The following is a 15,865-nucleotide window of genomic DNA, read 5'->3' as shown; positions in this document are numbered from 1 at the left end:
ATTTCCTCCATTCTCAACTGAATAAAAAACCTCAGATTATAAAGCTGGTAAACAACATATATCAAGTTTTTACATCATTTTAAAATGCAGTGCATGTTTCTCTTGGTACTCACCTGTTGGTAAAGGTTTTCCCAGTAATCCTGGGTCATTAGCCGAAACAAGGCTAAGAAGGCCCAACTGAAAGTGTCAAAGCTTGTGTAGCCATAATCAGGGTTTCTGCCAGCTTTCACACAGGTGTACCCTTCAGGGCACTGACTACAAATGAAAAAGAACATTGCAGATTAGTGTCTTCAAGACAGAAGCTAAAGAACACTAGAGAAGAGTTGCTAATTCAAGATTCCTTTTATAGGGGAACAATATTGAATATTGATTAAGAACACATGATTTGGAGTCAGAACAAACTGGGTTTGAATCCCATTGGTGGCTTTGTCGAATTACTTAAATTCTCCAAAGCACAGTTCCTTCTTTCTGTGAAAACAGGATAACACCTACCTGAAAAGGATGAGATTGATATTAAGTTTAAATAAGATAATGTGTGCAAATTACTTAGCCTACTTCCTGCACATAGAAAGCATTTAATAAATGGCTATTAACAACATCATCAGAACTTGGAAACCTTCACCAGACGTTAATTATAGTTCTTGGATCAATAAGGATTAATATGTAGGCCTCTGCCAAAACTGTTTCTCCCCATATTATTCTTGGAATGAATTAGAATGAAGAGTAGTCAAAACATCGCAATTGTATAAGTTCATAAAGATTTGTAGCTTTACAACTTTTCTCTTCCTAAAATTGGTTGGATGTGTTTCCGTGATGCCATTACATAAATACAGTGTTGTGAGGTTCTTTGGGGAGCAGCAGCCTTATCTTGTTTATGTCTGTGTTCCCAGTGTACATAGAGCCAGATGCAGAGACATATGGACAGAGGAAGAGCAAGAGCAACTGCCCTGCTGCAAAATGAGGCTGGTGTATGCGGTAAACAGCATGACAGATATCTGCATAAACAAGAGGTTCTTAAAATAATTTCACCCAAGTTCATGGTATCCTCTCATTTGGAGTGGCCAGAACACTACACTCCATTATCTATGAGTCATATTTAATTAGAGAATGAGTAGACCTTGGGGATGGAAAGAAAAATTGATTTTGTCACTTTACCTCCCATAAAGAAAAGGCTTGAAACTGTCCAACCAACTTTTGGGGAGAGGGGGCTCTGGAAATAATTTTTCTTGAGATTTATATGATCTATATCTTGTTTTAATTCAAGCACTACCTCAAAGTCTTCCTTAACTGTGAACATTTTAAAGTCTGGATTCGCTGTGGGACAGAATGAGTCACATAGTGCCATGAAATACATGGAAACAATTTAGAATCCAAGGTTCTAATTAGAAAAGTGATTGGGCATGTTTTTCCTTCTTTTGCAGCCTTTAGACTAAAAACAAAACAAATATTACATACCCTGAATCTGTGCTGAAACCACATAGGAGAGCATCTTTGGATCCCTCCAAGTAATAAAAATATCCTGTTTAGGAAGAATTTGAACAATGTAACATTACAGAATGTTTAAGCTTTAAGAGTGATATAGCAGGTAAGTTAATGAATACCGACATATACACATACATTCAGGCCTGGTCCCAGGCAATATGCATCCATTTATTTATTACATTCTCATATATTCTCCTTCAAATATTTATTGATAACCTTTTATGAACCAGGTAGTAAATATAATGATAAACGTAATAAGCAAGATCACTAGTTTTGCTGAGTTTCCTTTATGTCTAGGTGAGAGTGGAGGTTGGGGTGGAGAAAGACACTTAGCAAGTAATTGAATAAAAATACAAGGTGTTTTCAGATAGTGACGATGCTCTAAAGAAAATTAAGACAACATGCTAAGCTATGGTCAGGGAAGGCCTTTCTAAGGAGATGGCATTTGAACTGGGTCCTAAATGTGAAAAAGAAGCCAGCCATGTAAAGTCCCTGGTGAAGAGATACTTGAGTAGATGGAAAAGCAAGAGCAAAGGCCCTAAGGCAGAGATGAAGCTGCTGTGTGGAAGAACTGGCAAGATGGTCAGTCTGGCCACAGCGAGGCAAGTAGGGAGGATTGTGGTGGCAAAGGTAGGCAGGCACCAGATCATGCAGGACTGTGCATATTACAGAAAGGAGTTTGGATTTTAATTATGAATAGAAGAAATAGAAGTAGGAAGTGGTGATATGAAGTACCATTAGCAATTTTAAAGGTCACTGTGGTTGCTTTGTAGGCAGTAAACTATAGAAGAGTAAGTGGGAAGTGGCAAGACCAGTCAAGTGACTATAGTGAGAAGTGGATGGAAGTAGAGGAATTGCTGATGAAGGGCATGTGGGGTGTGTGTAAGGGAGAGGAAACAAGGACAATGCAACTGGGGAGTTGGTGGTGCCAGTTACTGAGATGAGGAAGACAGGGGTGAGAACAGGCCTGGAGAAAAACCAACAGCTGTGTCTTAGCCATGCTTAGTTTGACATGATTATTATAGGTATTAAACTATATTTTTCAAGTAGGCAGTTGGATTGATATGAGACCCCAGAGGTCAGCAGACCCATCAAGGATGGGGATACAAAGATGGGAGTTATCATCAGACGGATGGTTTTCAAAGCCATGCGACTTGATGAATTCACCCAGAGAGAAAGTGTAGATAGGGGAGGGAAAGGAAGGAAAAAGAAAGGAAGGTGGGGGGCGGGTAGAAGGGAGAGAAGAAAGGGAGCCCCTGACAAAATCCCGAAGTACTCCAGAAGACACAAAGGAGTCAGTAAGTCAGTACTATAAATGAATAAAATTTGTCTTCCAAAATTCCTTCATTGTTCATTCACCAATCGTTATTTATTTAGGACCTACCCAAGTTCCAGATGTTGAAGACATGACATTGAAATAAATGCATACTTTTCACTTTTCACCTTTCATGGTACCCTTTCTGCACATTTTCAGTGGTGAAGGGTCTCAATCTCTTCCATCATTCACTATTAAGGCTTATTCCTAAGACTGGGGGCAGATCCAACCTTGCATAGTAAATGACAAAAAAGCTTCTGTCATCTCTCCCAAATATCCATCCTTTTAAATAAGGGCTCAACTTCCTATTTGACTCAAGTCAAAGAAAAAAAATGTGACTATTAGAAGAGTTTGGAGGAATGGGAGAATAAAGACTTTGAAGTTATCTATTTTTGGATTTAAATGTTGCTTCTAACCCTTCCTATGTAGGTGAATTTTCTTTAAGCCTTTAAGCCTTAGCCACTAGGTCTGTAAAATGTAGATAAGAATACCTACCTTATAGAGTTATCGCATAGTATTAATAGGACACACAGTATAAATAGTATGTAAAACACTTCATAGAGTGATCCACAAGATTCTGTATTGGCTGCTCAAAGATGGGAGCTATTATTATTAAACTACTAACCAGTTTCAGGTAAGACTCACTGACTGACTTACACATCATCATTTTGTCTTTCCTAGAATATACAAATAAAACAATGAAGCCTCTTAGTATGAGGTAGAAATTCAGGTGAGAATGTGCATTTATAGCCTTTTTTTCTAAAAACTCCTATCCCTCAGGAAGAAAGGTCATGGTGGAGTGAGGATGGGGGAGCCTTAGATGCAATTTTTCATACATAAACCTCCAAAATATTTAATTATGGGAGGATTACTTTAGAATTATTCTGTAAAATAACACTGGTTTATGTTTATCAATCATTGAGGTTCTATGTTCTAAGAATGGGCTCCAGAGCTAACCGTACGAGCACGCTGCCAGGCTACCATAATTGAACTCAGTGCAAGAACGATGAAAGGTGAAGCAATGTGAGTCGCTCACTCTGGTCTTGTAGAACACTTCACAATAATTTCTAAACAACAGACATTAAATTACTAGACATTAAATTATATCTTTTAAAACAGGAAGCTAGACAGTGAGTTCATTTATTTGATAATGAATTTTGAAAAACACCTCTGAACAGGCTTTGCTCTAGGACCCCCCTATGTAGGTTCCCTCTACCATTATAATTCTTGGATTTCCTCAAGAATGCCAATTCATTTACCTCACCACTTTTTCACGATATATCCACCAACTACTGGATTCGCTGCTTTCTTTGTCCATCTTAAATCCATGGGCACTCATTACCATCATTTCCTTCCAATTTCCTCAACTTCTATGCATCTCTCTGCTTATCATACTAACCTGGCAGACCCCCAACCTGTATATAATCTAGCCTCCAACTTTTCCGTGCTTGCTCCCAAATGGAGAAACTCTCACAACCAAATGAATGGTTACATTTTAAGTAAATGATCTCTAACATCGAGTTGATACTCAAAAGAAACTCAATTTCCCATTCCCTAAGACAGCTATATAGTGTATTAGAATTTCCCCTTCCACATTTGTGTTCTCAGCCAATGATCCCATCTTACACTTCTCCGAGGAAATAAAAGCCAGTGGGTTTGGACTTAATCTTTTGATAACTCTGCAGTCTACTCCTTCGTCTTTCCTTCTGCTTCAATGGAAATGTCTTTCCCCTTTACTATTTCACTTTCTCAAGGACTTGACTTCTCCCTCTCTTTCCTGAATTTGTTCATATATTGCTACTAATTCATTTCTATCACTAGAAAAATGTCGCTATCAAAACCAATCTCTAAAAAAAATGCCAGCCATTATTCTGCTCCCTTTACAGCCAAATTTCTGGGAATAACTGTCTACACATATTATCATCTCTTCTTTCCAATCTCTTATTCACCCCTGTAACCACCTTAGTCTGATCTTGTGCCCCTATCACTCCCCCAAATTTTCTCATAAAATTCTCTGGTGACTTCCATGTTGTTTATGCTCATGCATATTTTTCTACCTTCATCATCCTTAAACCTTGACCTTGCAGCATCATTCTACACAAACACTGCCTTTTTCACAATATACTTTCTTCTCTCTGATTCATTATTTTTATCTTCACTTGCTCTTACTTTTCTGGATGCTCCTTCTCTGTGTCCTTTTCTGGGTCTTCCTTTCTACCTGAATTCTAGATATTACGGTTGTGGAGTTGAGCATCTTCTACACACCATATTATTTTAAACACCAGGTTGCCCATCTTCTACCTGCTTATTAACATCAGGGATGTTCAGAAGAGTGTGTGTGTGTGTGTGTGTACTTTCTTTTTGAGGATCACTTGGAATTTATATCTCCGAACAAGGCAGTTCCTCTTTAGCTAGCTAATAGTGACTTTCCTCTACAAACCTGTCCACACTTCCCTCACTGACCATTGCTACCCATCCAGTTATTGCAGCCCAAACTGACAAGGCATCCTCAAGTCTTCCTCTCTTCTCTAATCCATCAGCAAGTTCTACAGATTATCTTGAGCTCATACTTCTCTCCACTTCCCTGCCAGCACTCTAGAGAAAGCCTCTCCCTTCCATGCTCTCTTGCCTGCATGGTGGAAACAACCTCCCAAGTAGTCTCCCTTACTCCAGTCCACACTTGCGCAATCAGTTGTCTATACGGCATATACGGTGATGAGAACCACTGCATTTAAAATAAAAAACAAACCACTTTCCATGGGCTAAAACATCCTGCATGATATGACCCTGCCTTTTCCTTCTGTTTTCTCTGTTGCCACTCTGCTTCTCCCTTGCTAAAGTGTGACAACACTGCTGTTTTTCCATTCTTTAAACATATAACACTCTTTCTTGTTTCAGGGCCATTGCACAGGCTGTCTCTTCTTATTGAAGCAGCACCCCCATTACACATACTTACATCCACCCTTACATTATTTTATGGCTTCCTATTATCTCTACTTAAATGCCACCCTCTTGAAGAGATCTTCTCGTCTAGTCACTCTCTCAGCCCCTGAGCTTTATTTTATCTTCCCCAGTGAGTGGGAAAGGACACATTTAATCAAATTTTAAAAACTATGCATAATACTATTATCCAAGTAGAATCCTTACCTTTCCTCCCAGATCTCCATCTAACAAAAGCACACATATTTGAAAGGTTCTTGATTTCCACCTCACCCTGGATCAAATTTTCTATTAAGGTTTATGCATTCATGTGGGCAACATATTACAGACACATTCAGGTGTTAGACAGAAAGTACAACCTTGATCTCATTTTCACCCAATATTCATCAACAGCTCCACCGAGAGACACTGTGCTAGGGGATAATTGTTTAGAGAACATGCAGTTCATGTTTATGTGAGATACTTTAAATTATACTTCAGAATTAAGCAGTCTTCTGAGACTGTGTGTACAGATCATCTCACACAGTTCCTACAGAACTAACTACAAAATTAAACTTTGATGTGATGCCAACAGCCTATATGGAGGACAGCCATTGAAGCAGCTGTGAAACTCATCTTTAATTATGAGGATGGTGCTGACAAATCTGAGCAAACCGTTTTGTTTTATACAAATATTTAGAAATACTACATATTAATGTTTCATAATTGATATTATCATTATATCATGATTAATATAAGATGTATTTTAGTTATAAATATAATCTAATAAGCACAAAAATATAACTATATTATCATACAAGTATACCACATTATATAATAAATATAAGTATGTATTACATAATAAACTATACATATATCATATAAATATAATGTTCAATATTAAATCAGAGCTACATTTATTTCTCCAGAGCAAATTAATTCTTTTTTAATCTTATAGGAAATAGAACTATCTCATATTCCTTTTGCCAGTACTGCTAGAAAGCTTAGAATCAGGAAGATTTATGAAAATCCTATATCAAATGATCCAAATTCGCACTGTAGCAACTTTCTAGATATCTGAGTGGTTTTGAAATAATGAAATTGAAAGCAACATTCTGTTGTTAAAAGAGAGTGATGCTTTTGGCATTATATCAACCTATTAACAACTGCAGGGTCTTTTGTTGTTCCATATGAATGTTACGATAGTTTTTTTATGGTTCTTTGAAGAATGTCATTAGTATTTTGATGGCGATTACACTGAATCTGTAGATCACTTTGGGTAGTATGGACATTTTACAATGTTAATTCTTCCAATCCAAAAGCATGGAATATCTTTCCACGTTTTTGTGTATCCTTTAATATCTTTCAGTAGTGATCTATAGTTCTCATTGTAGAGGTCTTTCACCTCCTTGGTGAAATTGATTCCTAGGTTTTTTTTTGTGTGTGTGTGACAATTGTAAATGGGTTTACTTTATTGATTTCTCTTTCTGTTAGTTCATTATTGAAGAATATAAACACACCTGATTTTGGGGTGTTGAATTTGTGTCCTGCAACCTTACTGAAACTATTAATCAGCTCTGAGAGTTTCCTGATAGAGTCTTTAGGTCTTCTATGTATAGAACCATGTCATCTGCAAATAGGGACAGTTTGACTTCATCTTTTCCAATCTGGATGCCCTTTATTTCTTTCTCCTGCCTGATTGCTCTGGCTAGTACCTCCAGTGCTATGTTAAATAGGAGTGGTGAAAGTGGGCATCCTTGTCTTGTTCCTGTTCTTAAGCCTTCAGTTTTTCCCCATTCAGGATGATATTGGCAGTGGGCTTGTTGTAGATGGCTTTTACTGTTTTGAGATACTTTCCTTCTATACCTAATTTGCTGAAAGTCTTTATCATAAAGTGATGTTGAATTTTGTCACATGCTTTTTCTGCATCTACTGAAATAATCATATGGTTTTGTCCTTGATTTTGTTGATGTGGTATATGACATTTATTGACCTGCATTTGTTGAATCATCCTTGCATCACTGAGATGAGTCCCACTTGATCATGGTGTATAACTTTTTTGCTGTGTTGATGTATTCTGATTACTAGTATTTTATTGAAGATTTTTGTGCCTATGTTCATCAGATATTTGTCTGTAATTTTCTTTTTTTGTTGTGTCTTTGTCTGGTTTTGGTATCAAGGTAGTAATGGATTCATAGAATGAGTTTGGGAGAATGGCCTCTGTTTTGGAATACAAAACCCAGAAATCAACCCATGGACTTACAGCCAAATCGTATTTGACAAAGGCAACAAAAACATACATTTGGGAAAAGACTGCCTCTTCAATCAATGGTGCTGGGGATATTGGATATCCATATGCAGAGGAATGAAACTAGACCTGCACCTCTCACCATATACCAAAATCAACTCAAAATGGATTAAAGACTTAAGTATGAGACCTGAAACTGTAAAACTAATACGGGAAAATATAAGGGAAACACTTCAGGAAGTTGGACTGAGCAAAGACTTTATGAACAAGAGCCCTAAAGCACAAGAAACAAAATAAAAAAATAAACAAATGGGATTATATCAGACTAAAAAGCTTCTGCATAGCAAAGAAAACGACATAGTGAACTGACAACCTATAGAATGGGAGAAAATATTTTCAAACTACATATCTGACAAGATAATATCCAAAATATACAAGGAACTCAAGCAACCACACAGTTAAAAAAACAAAGAACCCAATTTAGAAATGAACAAAGGAGATGAATAGACATTTTTTGAAGGACGACATACAAATGGCCAATAGGCTCCTTAAAAAATGCTCAACATCGCTAATAATCAGGGAAATGCAAATTAAAACCACATTGAGATATGACCTCATACCAGTTAGACTGGCTATAATCAAAAAGATGGAGAATAACAAATGCTGGCAAGGAGATGGAGAGAAGGGAACACTCCTACACTGTTGGTGTGACTGAAAATTAGTACAACCACTATGGAAAACTGTATGGAGGCTTCTTAAACAACTACAGATAGATCTACCATACAATCTGGCAATCCCACCTCTAGGTATGCACTCAAAGGAATGGAAATCACAATGATGAAGGGATACCTGCACTCCCATGTTCATCACAGCTGTATTTACGATAGCCAAGATATGGAAACAACCTAAATGTCCATCGACGGACAACTGGATAAGGAAAATGTGGTATATATACACCATGGAATACTACTCTTCCATAAGAAAGAATGAAATTCTGCCATTTGCTGCGACATGGATGAGGTTGGAGAAAATTATGTTGACTGAAATAAGCCAGGCACAGAGGGAAAAATACCACATGTCCTCACTTATAAGTGGGAGCTAAGAGAGAAAGAAGGAAGGAAAGAAAGACCACAATGGTGCATTGTTCTCGCAGAGGGAGAGAGCATACATAGGGTTGTGGGAGAGTGGGGGGAGGGAGGTTGGGGATTAATTAGGTGGTGGACATGGGGAATAATCAGAATTTGGAATCTGTGGTAATGGGAATGCTGATACTATTGATCTGACCATCACATCTTGGGCACGGATGGTGACAGTCAGCTTTGTATCCCATGAACATTCATAATCAATTAAAAAAAATGCAGGGACACTCTTACTTCTATAGTCTTCTTCAGTCTCAAGAGTCTCTATTATGCTTTGTAATGTTTCATTATTTTCAAGTGAATTCCGAAAACATTTATGCTTCAGGTTGCCCATGAACAGCTGTAGTCCTATTAGAGCAAACACACTCAAACAGAACACAGTCAGGATCATGACGTCAGAGAGCTTCTTCACTGACTGGATCAGAGCTCCCACAATGGTCTTCAGGCCTGAAAAAGGGGGTGCGGGGGAAATAATTCATCATGACATAAAGCCTCTGAATGAGAAACAAAAACAAAACGCAAGCTTTCCTAGAAATGCATGCATTATATCAAATCAATGACCTTAAGTAACCGAATTTCAAAAAAAGCCTACTAGCTCCAAAGGGCTGGATTTGCCATTTTATATGCATTTTGTTTCTATACATTATAGCAAATGATTAAAAATAGTAAAATATTCCCAAAGAATATTCAAGTTGTCAAAATAAATAATTTGATTGTTCAAACCATATACACTTATTTGTAAAAATAAATTTTATAAGTTCAAAATCAGTAGCTTGTCAAACAAACCATCTCTCTGTAACAGCACCAAAACAAATACGAGATTTGAATTGCAGCACATAATGACAACTTATAATGAACTAGTTTTCTGTTAAGAAATGGTTTGTTGAGGAAAGGTAAAAAACAATGTGTCATGCAATACCCCCATGCTCATATTTATTATCTCTTTTTCTTAACTGTATAAAAAGCAATTCAAATGAATTGAAACTTTCCTTCCTGTATAAGCAAAAGAAAAATGAGTTCTTTACAGGAGAGAAATTTTCAAGTTGAGATGTGAGCCAGCTGGTCATCTTCATCCTCCAAGACCCATGCAATTGATTAAACTCAAAGGCTGATTTTTAGTAACAATTATGAAAAACAGAAGGAACCAAATTTAATCATAAAATTGTATAAGAGAAAGGTTTTTTTAACCTTTCCTCCAAAAGATCAAAGTCAGCCCTAGTGTTTAACCCCTCTCACCTGGAATAACTGAAATTGTTTTCAATGCTCGGAGAACTCTGAATGTTCTCAACGCTGAGACATTGCCCAGGTCCACAAACTCTGTCACATATCTGTAATAGGGAGTTTATATACAAACACAGTGACAACACACACACACACACAAACAAAGAACAACTCCCAAATAACTGGAGTTATGAGTGGCCTAAAGCTTCACACTAGTTACTTCTTACCTGGAATTACAGAAATAGTTTTCAAAGCTCTCAATACTCTGAAAGTTCGAAGAGCTGAAACATTGCCTAGGTTTACAAATTCTGTTAAATACCTGTAGAATTAAATCAGAGTTATTCAGAATTTAGAGAGAATCTATGATACTTACCCATGCCTTTAGTCAAGTTATTTTCTATGTTTGGAACTTCTTTTTTAAATGTATAGTTCTGCAAGTCTTTTTTCCTATCATAACTAATTTAATTTAATTTACTTTTATTTGATTCATTTGATGCAAACAAAATACAAATATTACATTATTGATGTGGTTTCATACACTTAAATGCCTAAATAACAATTAAATTCTTCAATTATTAGACCCTCAATATTATGGTAATGTAGATTTTTAATTTCTTATAAAACGTTGAGAACAGTATGTTAAGTGAAAGAAGCCAGACACACAAGGCTGCATACTGTATGATTCCATTCATACGAACATCCAAATTAGGCAAATCTATAGAGATAAAATGTAAATGAATGGTTTCTAAGGGGCTGGGGGAGGATGGAATGGAAGTGACCACTAATAGGTATGGAGTTTCTTTTGGGGGTAACGAAAATGTTCTCAAGTTAAATAGCTGTGATGGTTGCACATCTTTGTGAATGTACTAAAAAATATTGAATTGTATTATTTTAAAAGGATGAAATTTATCATGTGATACTTGTATTAATAGAAAAAGGAGTCCCACAAGAAGAGGTAGTCTTCTCTAACACCATGTTTTCTTATCAGCAGACAGCAGATGGAACTGCAGCATCATATATGACCTCAAAAGGAGGGAGCCTGATGGACAAGGAAGTGGGGTAAGGGAATCGGAAACTAGAAATCTTAAGACCCTTCTGAATTGTCTACATGGCTCCAGTGAATATAAATTACCTTTATAATTCAAAGTGATAAAGGAAAAATATCATAGCTCAGTTTAAGGTTGAAAAAATAAATGCTTGTGGCAAATACATTTGGGAAAAGAGTACTGACGTGAATGAATTAAAATTATATTTTATTGTAATATTTTCCATTGAAAATAAACTGGATGCATATGTAATGCATATACAGTGAATTACTGTTAGTTTTAGTAAGCAGTGACAACTCTTGTAAAAATATTTACTTTATATTTTAATACATTTATTAGCCCTTGAATAGTGCAGGTTAACAAAAAGAGCAGTGTATGTGTAATTAAAGAACTGAGATTTTTTTTTTTTTGGTGATCTTACAGGTTTTATTTACTTTTAAATAAGAACCTAGAGAAAATGTCACCTAATTGGCATTGCATAGACTATCAATCCAAGTGCTAAGCACAGAGGAAAATGATCGGTCTTGATGTCAGACACCTTTGAGTGGGAAATACTTTCTGAACAATCCAGTATTTAACTATCAATGACTAACTTTCATTTACCTTTAAATGCAATTATTACATGCAGGAAACATCAGACCCCTAAGATTTGTTCTTAACAGAATACCGCACTTCTGAGATTTTCATGTGTTTGCCATTTCAAAAACTGAAAGTACTTACGCAAAAACAATGACGACAAAATCCAGCCAGTTCCATGGGTCACGAAGGAAAGTGAATTCCCCTACACAGAAGCCTCTCGCAAGGATTTTTATAAGTGATTCAAAAGTATATATCCCAGTAAAAGTGTACCTAAACACAAGAATCCATGAGCATATTAGATATGAGGAGAATAAAGCACCATGTAAATCTCAATAAATTTTTTTCTCTGATTAACCCAAGGAAGGTATCTATTGGAGGATGACTGTTGGTTTATGAACCTACTCATAAACTACAGTAGAGATCTTTCCAGAAAATCCTAAAATATGCACATCAGAAACACTCCCAGAAAGGAGAGGTATCTGAAATAACGAACATAGGTATTAGACTTGCCTAGAAAATTCCTACTTTGTTTCTATCAAAAATACACTTGAGAATAAGAGATATGTGACATTTTAAAGAAAAGGGCAGGGATTCTGATGAGTTCACTCACCTAGAAAACACAGTAGCTGGTTTAGAACACAGTGCTGAAAACACCAAGTTCCAGGGTTTGACCCCTGTATTGTCCAGCCATCAAAAAAACAAAAAACTAAAACCAAAAAACAGCAGCAACTAAAAACACAGTAGCATCTAATTATTCTAATCTACTGCTAGTGGGTTAATAATACAGAGAAGAAAAGAACTGAAAAAGAAAAGCCACTGTATAACATGGGAAGATAAGTACAATTTTTATAGATGTAGTAACCTCCTGGCAGGAAAAGAAAAGGATGAAAATGATAATATTAAAACTCTATTAAAATGTACTTGTAACCACTTACTCTACATTTTTGGTCCAATCTGGAGGGGTACTCAGGGTCATAAATATACAGTTCGTCAGAATAGTGCACATGATAAGCATGCTGAAGAAGGTAGCTTAGAATCAAGGAATATAAGAGACCACCCACCACAGGACCTTTACATTGCTGGAGATAATACTTGTTGAAATGATAACAACTTCTCCCTGGAAAATAATTCTGAATGAGCATAGAAACTACTTTTTTGTCTCTTTGAACAAGAGAATAATAAATAAAATGAATATATAATAAGAGGCTAATATTCCCATTCTCCCAACCTTCTCTGAGTCTTCCACCAAATCCTATTGAAATTGATAAACTAAAACCAGAATCCTTCAAGGTGCAAAAGGACTAAAATCTATATTTAAATAAAACAGCAAAACCTATGCCTTAAAGTACCATTGTAAGTAAACGTTTTGAAAAGGATATGAGTGTACTAAAATCTTAATAGATATTCTTCTCAGTGGACTGAAAGGAGATAGCATGTACAAAGCAGGTGTGGCATTGAAACGGAAGATTGCTTTCCCTTTGTTTAATACTATGAAAGTCTGCAGGAAGAAAAAGAAAACAGTATAAAGTTGAGAATACAAAATTTCAGTCTAGCACATCAATACCAGCAGTTTTCATCTCTACAGGGCAGTGTTTTATTAAAGAAACACTGCCATCAGACACAAGCAATTTGGTTCCAATGCCTTAATGCAGCTATCAATGTCACCTTGGCCAGTGAACTCTAAGTCCATTTCTTCCCAGTAAATTATGAATTGAGCTATTTAAGAGCATGTATTACTTAGAGCTTCCGAAATACTGTCTTCTCTTTTTCTTATTCGTTCAGCAGTAACCACTTGTAGCTATCAGTGATTTTTACCTTAACACCTTGAGAATTTTAATACTTGCTGGCAATTGTCATGGTTAGCAGCAAATGACATGAAATACGCATTCTTTCCAAAAATATTTTCATAAATTTAAGGAATGTCAGAGTTGGAAGAATCCTTCCAATCACGCAGTTCAATTTCCCTGTTTTAGTTGAAATACTAATAATAGCTAAAATAAAAGACATAACGAACTTGCTTTCTACTAATCATAGTAATTTAAAAAAATATAAATAGAATCAAACATTCTTAAAATATGTTATTCTAGCCATTGCATAATGGATGACATTCTCCATGGCTTCGGTATTTAGTTAAGAAATAAAAACAAACAAACAACAGTAACTACAAAACATTAAAACAACCTAAGGCATTATCTTGGAAATCAGAAAGACCAAGTTCAAAACCCTGTTTTCTTTCTTGACTGTTGGCAGGCAAATATCATGTGTTATCTCAAAGACATCAACTTAGTCTTTTTATTGTTGTTTTGTTTAATCTAGTTTTATAAAAGTTTATAAGTGGGCTTCTGGCAATATACATTTTTCACCAAATTGAGGAGAGAAGTTCGTGAATCTGGCTTTTTACTTGAAGGTGCACATGTTCTCTTGAGAAAACTAACCAGAATCTATTATTCTCCGATGCCCTTTTATTTTCCTGTTTCCTTTCACTATATGAGTTAAGTCTAAACATAATTTAACATAAAATTCACTTTTACATGGAAAGTTAGTTTTAAAATTAGTACCTAGTCCTTGAGTACAACTATCTTTTTCTTAAATCTCAGAACACTGTGCTTTTAAAAACTTATTCATCCAGTCTTTCTATGGTTGTATAGGGAGTAACTATGTTGTAAGAGGCAAAGAAAGGAGTTTGAATATAAATGAGGTGGGACTTTTTTATTCAAGGAGCTTCCCAGAGAAGTGATAAGAACATGGTAACTCTTAAATAAGGACAGGTATGACAGGTATAATACAGAGAAATGCAAATAGAAGGGTATGAGAGTAAAGAGGGGACAGGGTCACCTGTCTATCAGAATTACAGGGAGACTTCATTTACCAGAAGTCTTCTGAGCTAACATGAAAATCACAACATTACTGTCTAGCCTTGGCAAGATCTTGCACTTAAAATTAAAAAAAAAAAAAAAAAAAAAAAAAAAAAAAAAAAAAAAGACTCGGTTTGATATTTCAAAATCTAAATTAGCAATTTTAATTTGCATTAAAAACTTCTGAAGAATTTTTGTGTTTATACACACATAGGAGGAGTTAATTATAAGAAGGAAAAGTAGGTAGGACTATGAAATTTTGGGGATCAGTTTGTCATGTCCAAAAAGGCAGATCATTACACTAAACACTTTAAAAGATAAAAGAAATCAAAAGTAGTATGCCAATGTCAGAACCAGATTTAGTAAAAAATTAGAAAAAGAACATATTCTGAATATACCCCATCTATGGTCATGATGTGGTTATTCACTAAATTCCACTTCGTCTCAATTTAAAATATCTTTGGTACAGAAGGAAGTCAATAGAAACCCACTACTGAAGTCACAATAAACTTACTTTTTTGTCTGCGTAGAACGGGTCTAGGTCCTCGAGGGGCTCTGAGACCATATCTGGAGGAATGTCTCCATAGATGAAGGGCAGCTGTTTGCCAGCTTCCAAGTCACTGCTGGGCTTTGGGCCTTCTTCATCACTGTCTTTCTTTTCTTCTTTAGGTTCCTTTGTTTTTCCTTCAGCAATGCGTTGTTCAATGAGGGCGAGAGACTGTTTTGTGAAGCGGACAAAGCTCTGAGGTCGTGGGGGAGGCAACATTGCCATCTTTTCATCCTGTATATTTTATTTCCCCTTTAACGCCTTACATAAGAGGCCTGGATGGAAACAAAGACTTAAATGTTTGGTTGCCAGGAAAAGCACATTAAAAAAAATAATAATAACAAAAAATCCCATAGGTTTTTTTTTTTTCTGTCAACTACAAGAAGTATTATGTTCAGAAAATTTTTCTTTTCTTTCTTTTTTTTTTTTTTTTTTTTTTTTTTTTTTTTTGGCAACTGGCAAGTATGGGGATCCAAACCCTTGACCTTAGTGTTAAAACACTGTGCTCTAACCA

At 35.9% G+C, this 15,865-nt stretch overlaps 1 protein-coding gene across 3 annotated transcripts in view; it reads right to left on the bottom strand.

Annotated features, from left to right (window-relative positions):
* Positions 1–15,630, bottom strand: part of SCN9A (sodium channel, voltage-gated, type IX, alpha subunit) — a 94,146-nt gene extending 78,516 nt beyond the window's left edge. For 2 of the 3 annotated variants that reach the window (XM_008590149.1, XM_008590150.1), the window contains exons 1-8: positions 15,319–15,630; positions 13,329–13,447; positions 12,885–12,974; positions 12,091–12,219; positions 10,552–10,643; positions 9,338–9,550; positions 1,456–1,519; positions 114–255 (exon numbers count right to left, since the gene is read on the bottom strand). In XM_008590149.1, the coding sequence (XP_008588371.1) occupies positions 114–255; positions 1,456–1,519; positions 9,338–9,550; positions 10,552–10,643; positions 12,091–12,219; positions 12,885–12,974; positions 13,329–13,447; positions 15,319–15,576 (1,107 nt within the window). In that variant the 5' untranslated portion in view covers positions 15,577–15,630. Of the gene's footprint in view, positions 1–113; positions 256–1,455; positions 1,520–9,337; positions 9,551–10,339; positions 10,432–10,551; positions 10,644–12,090; positions 12,220–12,884; positions 12,975–13,328; positions 13,448–15,318 lie in introns of all 3 variants that reach the window. The other variant, XM_008590151.1, reaches the window with a different exon arrangement.
* Positions 15,631–15,865: the final 235 nt, after the last annotated feature.

The sequence above is a fragment of the Galeopterus variegatus genome, unplaced genomic scaffold (assembly GCF_000696425.1).
Source record: "Galeopterus variegatus unplaced genomic scaffold, G_variegatus-3.0.2 Scaffold5873, whole genome shotgun sequence".
Classification (NCBI taxonomy): domain Eukaryota; kingdom Metazoa; phylum Chordata; class Mammalia; order Dermoptera; family Cynocephalidae; genus Galeopterus; species Galeopterus variegatus.
The sequence above is the reverse complement of the archived record's forward strand: the minus strand, read 5'-3'. Positions and strand labels throughout refer to the sequence as shown.